Source organism: Psammomys obesus, unplaced genomic scaffold (assembly GCF_907164565.1).
Source record: "Psammomys obesus unplaced genomic scaffold, mPsaObe1.curated_primary_1811, whole genome shotgun sequence".
Taxonomy (NCBI): Eukaryota; Metazoa; Chordata; class Mammalia; order Rodentia; family Muridae; genus Psammomys; species Psammomys obesus.
Window position 1 is genome coordinate 435,259 of NW_026588368.1, and position 13,354 is coordinate 448,612.

A 13,354-nucleotide genomic window follows, 5' to 3' on the forward strand; every position below is an offset into this window, starting at 1 on the left:
TTATTGGTTATTTATTTTCACAATTGGCTGCAGACCTCTCAGATAACATTGGCTCAGAGCTAAGCACCAGCTGGGATGTACAAAACAAGAGCTTCCTGCAGGTGTTGCACTCAGTGATTCTGTTCAGCCCAGTTAATATGACCGAGAACCAACTCAAATAATAATATGGATTTCGGTACACCACTACTGGAAAGTTTGTGTACCAGACACTTTACCTACATGTTCTCATTTACTCAAACAACTTTGAAAGATACTATCCCATTTTATTAGCTGTAGAAAAAAACGTTCAGAGAAGTAATTTGTCCAAGGTCATACGCCACTCCAGGTGGTCTGCCTGTCAAGTACATGTGCTGTATTTTGTCCTGATACAATGTAGGGGAAGAATGTACCTGAAGAGAGATCAAAACAAAGGTCCAAAGGGCACACGAAACTTAGAGAGTGCACACAGATGTTGGCAATCAGACAAACCTTCATGGAGGTGCTCACTTAGAGGACCAGGTCTCCCTACAACACTGGAAAATACCAATGAATGTCAGGAAAGCAAACTGAGGGGGTCGCGTTGGCTATCTGTCTGAGGGATCCTGACCTTTCCAGCCTTCTTGTGGCTTCCCCTCTCTGCTCAGTGAGGTGAGTGAATTGTGTGCTGTTAGGTGGGCCACAGAAATTGCCTCCAAATGCCCTTCCTGGGCAGTGTGGAGACGATCTGCTTAGGTCTCTTCCTCCTCAAAGATGAGGTGGCCCTCTACCTCACTGTGGTCTGGACTCCTTCTTCTTGGGTTAGGGGAAGGTTTTCCCCAGCCTGAAGGGCTGGGCAGCTTTATTTATTTATACCTTCATTTAGGTCTTAGCATATAGGGTGTGTGTTAGCAGGGATGGATGGATGAGTCCGTTCCTCCTCACCTGGAGGTTGGGGTCATTGGCCTCTTTCTCCTGAGCTGATTCAGGAAAGGAGATGCTTCGTTTTGCTCACCGAATGATGTGTCAGGGTGTGCGCCCGTGCATATGCGCCCTAGCAAGGTAGCTCTTTTCTCTCACCTCAGGGTAGGGAAGCTGACACCTCTCTTCAACCTAGAGGGCGTGAGGATGGTTATTTTCGCCTCCAACTGGGACGTGACTCTCCCCTCCAAACCATGAAGGTGGTGTGGTGGTGGTGAGGAACTCTCGGCTTCCCTTCCCTTCACTCCACGTGAGCGGCTGGTTCCCACACAGTCACGCTCCGCTGGCTGGAAGCCAGGCTCTCCCCTCTCCCTACGCCAGCAATTGAAGGCGGGGCGCTCGGGAGTAGGCGGGGGCGGAGCGGGCTCTGCGGCGAGGGGCGGAGACAGCGCTAGCCACGCCCCTCCGCACCGCCCACCGCTCTCCGGCTGGCAAGCTCGCTGCCGAGACCCCGAGCCGCGGCTGTCTGCTGGGCTCCGGAGCCGCGGATCGCCTTCGGTCGCCCCGCGCCGTCCTCCCGGCGCCGCCTGGCCCTCCGCCTCGAGCATCCTCAGCCCCTCAAGCCAGATGATGAACTTCCTGAGGCGCCGGCTGTCGGACAGCAGCTTCATCGCCAACCTGCCCAATGGCTACATGACTGACCTTCAGCGCCCGGAGCCGCAGCAGCCCCCTCCCGCCCCCGGCCCCGGGGCCGCCTCGGCGTCGGCGGCCACCTCAGCTGCCTCGCCGGGCCCCGAGCGCAGGCCGTCACCCGCCCAGGCACCCGCGCCGCAGCCCGCGCCGCAGCCCGCGCCGTCGCCGTCGGTGGGCAGCAGCTTCTTCAGCTCGCTGTCGCAAGCCGTGAAGCAGACGGCCGCCTCCGCCGGCCTGGTGGACGCGCCCGCGCCTTCGGCCGTCTCCAGGAAGGCCAAGGTGCTGCTGGTGGTCGACGAGCCGCACACCGACTGGTAGGCCCCTGCGGGGTCCGCCGGGGGCAGGGTGTGAAGATGGACCCTCGAGGTCACCCGGGAGGTGGCCGTGTGTGGGAGGGGCCGGGGCAGGCACCGACCTCCCAGGGTCCTGAGGCTTGGTGGTCTCCAGGCTGCTAGCAGAGCGAGCTACTTCATTAAGCACCCGTGGGACTTAAAATATAGTGATAAGTCTACCAGGTTCCGGAGGAAGGCCACACAGCCAAGAGTATCTGGGCAGCACAAATTGGCCTTGATGGTGATGGTGGGGACACCACAAAGTTGGGTGGGAAGGGAAGGGGAGGGGGTTGGATCTGAGAAGAGTTGGCGAAGAGAGGGTGAATATGATTAAAACAGGTTGTAAAGCATCCTCAAGAACTAATAAAAAACAAAACAAAACAGAAAATACTCATGGGAGGGGCAGTCTTAACAGTTCAGACACATACAAGCTAGGTTAGAAATGGCCCCAGATGGCCACCAAAAAACAATGTACTCTGCAAGGCCTGGAGTGAACTGGGAATGGCTATTGGTATTTAAGGTGGATAAGGTGACAGCGATTTAAAAAAACAAAACAAAACAAAACCTGTACCTTTGAAATCTGGTGTCCTGTATTGACATCAATAGGTGGGTTAGATCACAGATGTGCTAACTCAGAGTGTGACTGACATCTGTTTAAAAATAAGGAGATTACTGCATATGTGCAGCAGGGAGGGGAATGTATGTTTAAAATTTTTTTCTCTCTTTGTGTGTGTGTGTGTGTGTGTGTGTGTGTGTGTGTGTGTGTGTGTAAATGATGGTGGCTTTTTCCAGCTGAATGATGAAGACCTAAGTAAAATATTACAGATTGTTAAAGAGCACAAATAAAATGATTGGACTTAATGCAGTAAAGGAGAAACTTCAAGAATGCTTTTCTTTTTTTAAAAGAGATACAGGGAGTGGGGAAGATTGGGGAAGGTGTTAGGTTTAATTGAGAAACACATGGATGAGGTCCACTGAAGACTAATTAAGAGAGTGGTTCCTTTGATGCAGCAGGAAGCTGAATTTAGAGATGGTGGGCTGGCTGGTGGGCCTGGAGACATGAAAAGGCCAGGAATCTAAGGTGTTTTTTTCTTTAGGAATTGGAGGAGAAGGGTTTCTGTTTGTTTGTTTGTTTGTTTGTTTGTTTTTCCCCCTAAGGGCTTCAGGTTGATTGGTGCCTGGATCTGAGGTTCTTCCAGAGGAAAGAACAGGGACTCCAGAGCTGTTTATTTCTCTGTAGCTGCTTCCCTGTTTTGCTTTCTCTGCCATTCCTTCACTGAGAGGCTTGGGGGGAGGGGGGGAGGGGGGGGGGGGGGGGGGGGGGAGTGCTGGTATGAGCTGGTGGATGTGAGATGGGAACCTGGAAATGTTTGTCCTCCTGCTGGCTGCTGTTTCCATGATGAAAACATTTCCTTTGGGTGGTGTGTGTGCTTGGCCTTTATTCTTCAAGGTGCTAGAGTGGAAAGGACCTTTATCAGAAAATACAAAAAAAAAAAAAAAAAAAAAAAAAAAAAAAAAAAAAAAAAAAAAAAAGAAAAAGAAAAAAAAAAAAAGCTTCCCACAAAGAGGGTAACAGGGAAGGTATAACAATAGTGCCCCTGGCAGTCTCCTTGAAGAATTACTCTCAGTTCAAATCAACAAGTGTTTATTCAGGAGGAAGGGAAGGTAACTAAATTCTGTTTAAGCACCCATTGTATGTCAAGTTCTCTAACAAGGATTTCTAATCTGATGTTCCTTTGGGTTTTGACCACAAAACTAAGGCTTAGAAAAAGGTAAGTGATGAGTTTACAGCCATACAGCTAAAAACAAACAAACATACAAACAAACAAAAGGTACAGTAACATGTTGGCTTTAGGACTGTTTGGCTCCACTGTTGTCATCCTACTATATGGTCTCATTATTAGAATGTTACAGTGATCAATTGTAATAATACACTTCCTTTTAGGCGTTAGACAATGCTGGGGACCTTTGGGGAAACCTATAATAATTTGGTGATACAGCAGACACCTGGGGCAGTTAACAAAGCCATCTAGAGTTATTGGTTAAGACTATTTCAGAAATTAGTGACATCCAGAGTTATTGGTGAACACTTAAAAAAATGAATCGTAAAGAAAAGTCAGTAAACAGGGAGGGCTGAGTCTGACATTGATGCTTCCTTTTTCTGTGCAAGCATCTGATTCTTGTGAGCTTTGTCCTGGTTTCTTACCCCACTGCAGGAACTGTCTGCTGGGTTCTAATTGCTGGTTAGAAACCCACAGATAGGTAGCTCAGTGTTTATGTGAGCATGATGAGGCTCACAGCGGGTCTGTTTAGTTAGAAACGAGAGATCTGAGGTTTGAAATTCTCCTTGGGTGGGATTGTTTTCTAGGAAGAGAGCCTGGATAAGCCAGAGAAGCTGCTTTGCCCCAGAGACTAGAGTTCTGATGGAAGGAGGAGGATTCACTTTCCTGTAGGCTGACTCTCAACTGCTTTATGACTTTCTCCGGAGTGATAACATTGATTTATTAAAGCCCTTAAGCTAAGCTTGAGTCTGGGACTTGACGGTAGTTCTGTGCTTCTGTGGTTTTTTTGTAGGTACTAGCAATTCCAAGAATTCTGTCATCTTCTAACATGCCTATATTTGTTTAAAACACCTCAGTTAAATATTAATGAATAGTTTTATTGAAAGGTCTCTGAACTAAGGAGCAGGTGGCTGCTTATGACAAACAGTAATTTACAAGGGTGCCTTTTGTTCTTAAAGGCTAATTTAAATAATTTGTCTCACAGTTTAAGCAACCTCGACAGAATTGAGTAAGCAGGTGTTATATATACCCAATTCTATTTTTTTTTTATGGTGCTTGAGTAGGAAGAATGTAATATCCCAGAAGAACTTAAGAGTATTGGTCCCATCTGAATTATAGAATGCTAACATAAAGAAGGTTTTTAATAAGCGTCTCAGTAATTTCAGATTTAAAAGAAAGCTTAAAATAGCTTCTCGAGTCACTGTTAATCTATAGAAGATTCCTTTGAATTTATCAGTGTAATTGTGGGTACTGTGATTTGGAGCACTGACTTCTGACTTGGTTCATGAGAGAATTGGAGGGTGCGTCTCTCTTTTCCTTGAAATTCCAACGTAGCCTGAGAGGTTTAGATTAATTACACACTCTAGTTTATTGAAAAATATGTGTGTGCCACTGAAAAAATGAAATCAAGCTCATATATATATACACATTATTTAATCATTATTGGTTTTTGTATTGCCCTAAATAAATGTCCTTTTTTAGGGTTCATAGCTACATTTGAAGTGCAGTTAAGATTGTACTTTATTATCTTCATGCTTTATCATAGAGAAGGTGACCATTCGGCACACTGTTGCTTCTTCTGTATTTTCCTACTGGTGAAGAGGTTAAGTGTATCAGATTCTCCCAGGCCTCCATGCAAGCAAGCAGCTGTGGCTTCAGTGGTCAAATAAGCTTTTCCTTCTGGTATATTTCAGCATTTGATTTGAAAATCAGTATGGCACAGGCATTCTTGATCATCCAGAAACCACGATATGATAAGTCAACAGGTGTTTATGAAGCATCTTTATAGGGTACATTTGCTAAGGGAAATGATAAACCAAATCTGTCTTCTAAGAGCTTACTATCCAGCTGAGCAGATAAGATAAATATACATTTTTAAAAATATACATTTTTTAAAAAGCCTATTAAGGTCTGCTTCTTGTGTTCAAAATATGGCCCTTGGATCAACAGCATTGGCATCAAACAAGCCATTTGAATAACAGAATCTTAGGTCCTCCTTTCTACCCACTGAAAGGTACTTTGCATTTGAACAAGATCGTCACAATCAAAACAGAGACACACTGAAGTGAAGGATACATGACTAATGCTATTAGTCCAGCACCATGACAACTACTATCATTTTTTAAGCAATTGCTATACACAAGATGTTAGACTCAGTTTTAAAAGTGTCATTTGTTCTTGTGATCACAGGGTCCTTTAAAAGAATGAGTGGTTGAGCTGGGCTGCGGCTCATACATGCCTGAGGCAAGATGATTGTTTTGAGTTCAAGCCAGTGAGACTCCGTGTAAAGGAAGGAAGGAAGAAAGGAAAGGAAGGAGGGAAAGAAGGATGAACATAGACCATAGTAGAAATGAAAGGAAGAAAGGATCTTGAACTGAGCTTCAAGGAAATTTGACTTAAGAGAAGCAGGCTTGATTTATGGCTTAGTCCATAGCAAAATAAAAAGTGCCAAAAAAAAAAAAAAAAAAAAAAAAGAAGCCACAAAGAGATTGATGTGCTATACAAAAATTCATATATTTTTTTTTTTTTTTTTGAGACAGGGTTTCTCTGTGTATATACCTGGCTGTCCTGGAACTCACTTTGTAGACCAGGCTGGCCTTGAGCTCACAGAGACCCACTTACTTCTCCTTCCTGAGTGCTGGAATTAAAGGCATGCACCACCACACCAGGCTCAGACTTTTTATTTTTAATGACTAGCTTTTGAGCCTTTTATTAAGATTAGGGGAATAAAAGATATGGAGTCCATTTGAATCAGTTTAATAAGTGACTCTAGGGAAATATTTGGATTGGAACTCAGGAGGGGTGGAATTCAAAGGAAGTTTATGTTTTATTTTTGACAAATATTATATCTCTTATTCCAAATTAGTAGGAACATAAAGTTTTCATAGGATTTCATTGTTTATAGCAACAATAGTTTATACTTTAAAGTTCTAGGATATTATAGCTTAAATATGGCTATTTGGGATATCTACAAACAGAAAAATTTTGGTATGAAGAAGGTAAGTGACTTCCTTAAGATTATTAGGCTAGTAACTGACATACCCAGAACCAGAATTTGTAAATTCAGCCTCTAACTTCTTTTATCCTTTCATTTATATTCTCAGTTCTTTCAGCTATTAGTGGAGGCCTTTCATCTTACAATGACAGCACTGAAACTTGAAGGAAACTAAATAATCATTTAGTCTAGAGAAACGAAAGAATCCATCGAAGGTTGGAGGTCAAAAGATAAAGAGCTGGAAAGATGGTTCAGCAGTTAAGAGTACCTGCTCCTCTTGCAGAGGACCGGAGTTCAGATCCAAGTACTCCATTTAGGTAGCTCACAACCACACACCCCCTCACACACACAGAGTAAATCTTAAAAAAGAAGTCAGAAACAAAATGGGGAATAGAACATCTTTCTGGGTCTTTATAATGTTTTTCTTTCTTAAGTCACTAAGGAAATTCTCCAATTTAGGTTCTTTTCTCCTTAAAAATACTTATTTTTTTTTTTTTTGCATTTATTTATTGTTTATGTTAGAGACGGAGGGAGCGATGGAGAGAGGGAAAGAAAGGTCGTACACTTGCCATAGCACACATTAGAAGGGCAGAGGATAACTTTCTGAAGTCAGTTCTCCTACCATGTGGACCTGGGGATTGGCTTATCAGACCTGGGGCAAGTGTCTTAACCTGCTGGCTAAGCTGTCTCACCTTCCCTGAAACATACACTTTTTGTATCTCCTCCAATTCTTTTCTTAAAGCTTTATTTTTTTATGTTTATTTATGTGTGTATATGCCATATTCGTGCAGGTGCCCAAGAAGAACAGAAGAGGGCATCAGATTCTCTGAATCTGAAGTTGCAGGCTGTTGTTAGCTGCCTGATGTGGGTTCAGGGAGCCCACCTTGGGTCCTCTGCAAGAGCGGGAAGTGCACTTAACAGCTGAGTCATCTCTCTAGCCCCCTTTATTTCTTTCTTTTAAAGAGTCATTGAAGAGTTGTTAGGAGCACTTAAACATATCACATAATAGCCAGGGCAGAAATCATACTGTTAGTGGCTTATTGATGTTTCAGCACAGGTCATTCTAAAATTGTTGAAAGTAACTCTTGAATACCTAGTCAGAAAAATCCAAAAATCTGCTAATGTTCTTAGGGCCTGGGCTATAATGATGACCTTCTCTTCAGGAGCCCTTTCCTATCTTACTGTCCTGTGTATCCAAGATTACTTACTGACTTTCTGTACTCAAATTCAGTTCTGTGGCAGCATTAGCTTTTAAAAATATTTACTAAAATACCAAACAGAAAAAAAAAATCTCCAGAAGTGTATGCTTGTTTCTAAAATGTACAAAACAGTTTCAGCTGGAATACAGTTCATTGCAGTTGCACAGCTAACGCAAACCAAGTTCTGGAAATATAGGATGAACTGGGTGTATGAATCTCTTGGGATCTTCCTGCTCCCTGAGGACAGAACAGGCATTTATACAGCTTTTTAGTATACTATATTAATTAGTATGCATAAAGTGCTATGGCAGCACAGGGATGGGTTTTTGGGATGAATATATTATGATTGGAAATGTTGCATAAAATGTATATCATGCATTCTTAGGTAAACCACTTTGCATCTTTGGACTTTGATTTTCTAAAATTTACCAATTGTGAGAATTGTAACACATTCTGTGAGATCCTTTCCATCTCTGCATTATATATATCACTAGCTTTCTAACTTTTTCTGTATTGGTAATATCTGTAAATTATTGTCAATAAATGGTTAAACATTTCTTTGAATGAAAAAGCACACTTTTGAGTACCTATTTACAGTTTCTCAACCACATCATTTCCGAGGGAAAAAGAGCCAACCCTGTAATGTTTGTGTATGTTTCATTAGGATACATTTAGCCGAACCCTCTTCTGCTGATAGACCAAAGACTTTTTTTCTTTTTGAGACAGGGTTCCTCTGTGTAGCCCTGGCTGTCCTGGAACTTGCTCTGTAGACCAGAACTCACAGAGATTCGCCTGCCTCTGCCTCCCAAGTTCTGGGATTAAAAGTGTGCACCACCATCTGTCAGCCAAAGACTTTTTATATGCATTTTGTTGTTGAACAGAATTTATTTCTTAATTTCTATCATGTTCTGTGCTTCACAGTTTACTCAATATATCCATATTCCTTTTCTTATTTTATCTTCACAATGATCCTGAATAGTAGGTAGAATATCCATTTAACAGATAAACAGACTCAGATAAAATAGCTGGTTGCCCAAGATTAGCTAGCTTATACTGAAGAGTCGATTAGATGCAAACTTACAAAAATTTCCAGCACGTTTGTTTTGAGATAGAGCTTCCATTCTGTATTTTGGCTGGCCTGGAACTCGTGGCAGTCCTTCTGCCTCAGCCTCCTCAGTTCTAAGATTACAGATGAGAACTACCATACCCAGCTATAAATCTTTTTCACATATAAGAATGGTTTATTTTGCAATAAAATATACCTCATGATTCATTTTAAATAGTAATGACTCACTGTTTTTTATATTACTGTATTTACCAAAAAGTGATATGCACAGGACTTTGGGATCATGCCTACTGTGTTTTAATACTCAGGTTGGAGGGCTCTCTATCTCCCATCTGTTTCATGGCACTCCTACCATGCATGGCTCTGTAAATATTGTGATGTTTCTATGTATGCACATTGGGTTACATTGTTCTTCCCATATAGTTGTAATTAAAGACCAAAAGGCTGTAATAGTACCACTTTAGAGGACATGATGATCAAGGAGCTATTCTTCATGTTACTGCTTCAGGACAGCAGGAAGAGGTAGCTGAGAACAAGGCAGGTTACCTATGGAGAGAATAAAGTGAACACATAACACAGATTTCTGAACTCTAGGCATGCTTGTGTGTTTAAGAATAGGAGGCTAGGGCCTGGAGAGATGTCTCTACTCTCCAGAGGTCTTGAGTCCAATTCCTAGGAACTACATGGTAACTTACAACCATCTATACTAGAATCTGATGCCCTCTTCTGAGATGCGGTGCATTGAAGCTAGGACACTCACATAAAAATAGCTAGCTAGCTAAAATCTTGGGAAAAAAAAAAAAAGAATAGGAAGCCATACCATCTTTGGTGTTTATTTCTTGACAAGAGCCATTTGAGAAATTTTAACCATCTTATAGAATTTTATAAAGTAAATTAATATTATATTCAGTCTCCCTACCTTTTTTTTTTTTCCTCTTCATCAGTTTGATGCAGTGAAGACACAGGACTGAGGACCAACAGACCTAGGATTGGGCTCTGACTTCACCATTAACACTATCAGAATTACATAATTGCTTCAGCTTTTCCTTTCTCCTATTTGACAGCTTTTCAGTGTGGACTTACTATAGGCCAGACACTTCCGCGTTCTGGAATAACAGACAAAATTAGTTCCTTTATCTGAAAGATGGACGTAAAAATATGTACATTAAAAATGCTGTTGTGAGAATGTATATATTTCAAGTGCTCTTGTGAGAAGTAAATAAGGTTCCCAAAAAGCATTTTGTGAAAGATAGAGAGCTCCCTGTTTTCAGCTGTAGGTATCCAACCTGTTTGGCACCCCTCCTATTTATGTGTGTGTGTAGTATATGCCTAGCTACATGCTCACATATGTACATGTGTTTATGTAGTGTATGCCTATATACATGTTTACATGTATACATGTGCCTGTGTGTGTATGTGTGTATGTAGGTCAGAGGCCAGTGTTGGCTGTCTTACACTATGACTCTTTACCTTGTTTTCTGAGACAGGATCTCTCACTGAACCCGGAACTCCCAGAAATCACCAAGACTTTCTGGCTGCGGAGCTCCAGGCTTCCACCTGTCTTTCTTTCCCAGCGCTGCTGGTTAGTGGTTTGTGTGGGTAGCCCAGGCTGACTCATTGTTGTAGTTCAGGCAGGCCTCAAACTCCTGGTCCTCCTGTCTCAGTGTCTGCATCCTGGGATTATGGTGTGTGCCACTGCACCTGACTAGCTGCTTCTTAAATCTTGTTTATTTTGTGTGTGTGTGTATGTGTGTGTGTGCGTGCATGTTTATGCCAGAGTGTACTTGTGGAACTTAGAGGTCAATTGTGAGAGGTTTTCCTTGTACATTATTGGTTGCTAGAGATTTTGCTGCAGAGATCAAGTCTTTAAGCATGTGTCATTTTTTACCCAATAAGCCATTTTACTGGCTCAGCTATTTTTTTCTTTTTTTAAAAAATCCTTTATTAATTACAATTTACTCACTTTGTATCCCCCCTGTGGTTCCCTCCCTCCTTCCATCCCAATCCCTCCCTTCCTCCATGTATCTCCTCCCCAAGTCCACTGATAGGGGAGGTCTTCTTTTCTTTCCTTCTGATCCTAGTCAATTAGGTCTCATCAGGAGTGGCTGCATTGTCTTCTTCTGTGGCCTGGTAATGCTGCTTCCCCCTCAGGGGGAGGTATTTAAAGAGCAGGCCAATCAGTTCATGTCAGAGACAGTCCCTGTTCCTATTACAATGGAACCCACTTGGATACTGAACTGCCAGGGGCTACATCTGTGCAGGGGTCTTAGGTTATCTCCATTGCATGGTCTTTAGTTGGAGTCAGTCTCAGGAAAGACCTCTGTGCTCACATTTTTTTGGTTCTGTTGCTCTCCTTGTGGAGTTCCTGTCCTCTCCAGATCTTACTGTTTCCCACTTCTTTCATAAGATTCCCTGCACTCTGCTCAAAGGTTGCCCATAAGTCTGCATTGATAGTCTGCAGGGCAGAGCCTTTCAGAGGTCCTCTGTGTCAGGCTCCTGACTTGTTCCCTCTTTTCTCTTTCTTCTGATGTCCATCCTCTTTGCCTTTCTGGATAGGGATTGAGCATTTTAGCAAGAATCCTCCCTCTTGATTAGTTTCTTTAGGTGTACAGATTTTAGTAGGTTTATCCTATATTATATGTCTATATGAGTGAGTATATACCATGTTCATCTTTCTGCTTCTGGGATAGCTCACTCAGGATGATCTTTTCCGGATCTCACCATTTACCTGAAAATTTCATGATTTCCAGCCCAGGCTCAGCTATTTTTTTTTTTTAAGTTTTATTTATTTTCTTTTAGAAAGTGGCATTACTTATTTGATTTGGTTGTCTTGAACAATTTAGGAACAAGACTACATAAATCCTTATCTTAATGCTAGAGTAGTTTCCATTTCACTTGTCACCAAGTAAGGCAGGGGGTAAAGAGGGAAATGAAGGAAGAGAGAAGTATGAAGATGTATTTAAAAGATGTTGCTTATATTCTTCCCCTTATCTAGTCCATTTTTTGTATTGATTTCTAAGTATTTATGAGCAAAACAAATAAAAGCATCCTCAGATTTTATTATTTGGTTTCTGCTTAATGTTCTTGTCCAGCACACTGCTTATTATGCTTACTCTCTCACTGTAAAAGCTGCAGGGTATCTTCTCAGACTTCTTTTGGTGCTCTTGTCACTTTTACCATTCTCTGTATTGCCTTTCTCCTGTGCTTGTGCTGGACTTGAAGGATCCTGTGATGTGATTGTTTACTTGCCTTTGCTTAAAATGCTCTTGGTTTGTGTATTTTTTGTTATTTATTTTCCTTACTCTGTTCTCAGGATGAAAGTTCCTCCCTTCATTCCTTCCTTCCTTCTTTTGTTCCTTCATTCATTCGTTCTTTCCTTCTTATTTACTCCCATTTTCTACTGATAGCCTCTTCTATTGGTTGTAAAGAAACAAGAAAAACAAACAAAATACTGTTTGACTTCTTAAGTCTTTTGGAAGTGAGAGCCTCTTATTTCTACTTCCTTATCCCATAGTTAATCTTTTGAGTATCTGTTTCTCTGAAATACAAAAATTTGTCCTTGCGCGGGTACTGAACTGCTAATACCTAGTGAGAGTGTCATTCATTGATGTTTGGCAGTGTTTATGTTCTTTGCAACAGTTCCCTTAGCCTCCAGACACTGCATTCTTTGCTGTCTTCTTGAAGTGTCTTTGCTTTTTTCATTAGATGCAATTGTTCCTTAGGGGACTATTTTCTGGTCACTTTCTTTTTCCATTTGACATTTTCTCACTGGTTCATCTATTCTCAAGATGTCACTTCCTAAATGTAATCAGTCCCCCTCCCCCCTTTAACCTTTAATCAGAAATTTGTCCTGATCTTTATTGGTTCAATGGGCTGTTTGACATTTCCATCTAGGTGGTTAAAGGCAGCTCAAGGTCATTTGGCCCAATATTGAATTTCTTTTCTTTTCTTTTCTCTCTATCTCAGTTCTTCTCATATTCTGTTTCACTTAGAGATTCAAAATGTCTTAGTTTCTTTTCTATTGCTGTGGTTAGACACCATAACCAAGGCAACTTATAAAAGAGGGGTTTACTTGGTCTTTCAGTTTCAGAGTCTATGATGGTAGAGCAAAGACATGATGGCAGGAACAGCCGAGAGCTCATTTTGTTGTTGTAGTCGTTTGTTTTGAGACAGGGTCTCCCTATTTAGTCCTGACCATCCTGGAACTCACTGAGATCCTTCTGTTCTTGCTTCCTGAGTGCTGACATTAAAGTCATGCACCAGTACACCCGCTCATATCTTGATCCACAAGCAGGAGGCAGAAAGACATACTTGGAATGGTGCAAGTCTTTTGAACCCTCAAAGCCCACCCCCAGTGACACACCTCCTCCAGAAAGGTCACATCTCCCAGTCCTTCCCAAAGAGTTCCACCG

General features: G+C 42.0%; 1 protein-coding gene across 1 annotated transcript in view; it reads left to right on the top strand.

Annotated features, from left to right (window-relative positions):
• The first annotated feature begins 1,340 nt into the window (after positions 1-1,340).
• Positions 1,341-13,354, top strand: part of Syn2 (synapsin II) — a 128,496-nt gene continuing 116,482 nt past the window's right edge. The window contains exon 1 of the mRNA XM_055604173.1: positions 1,341-1,883. Coding sequence (XP_055460148.1) covers positions 1,504-1,883 — 380 coding nt within the window. The 5' untranslated portion in view covers positions 1,341-1,503. The remainder of the gene's footprint in view (positions 1,884-13,354) is intronic.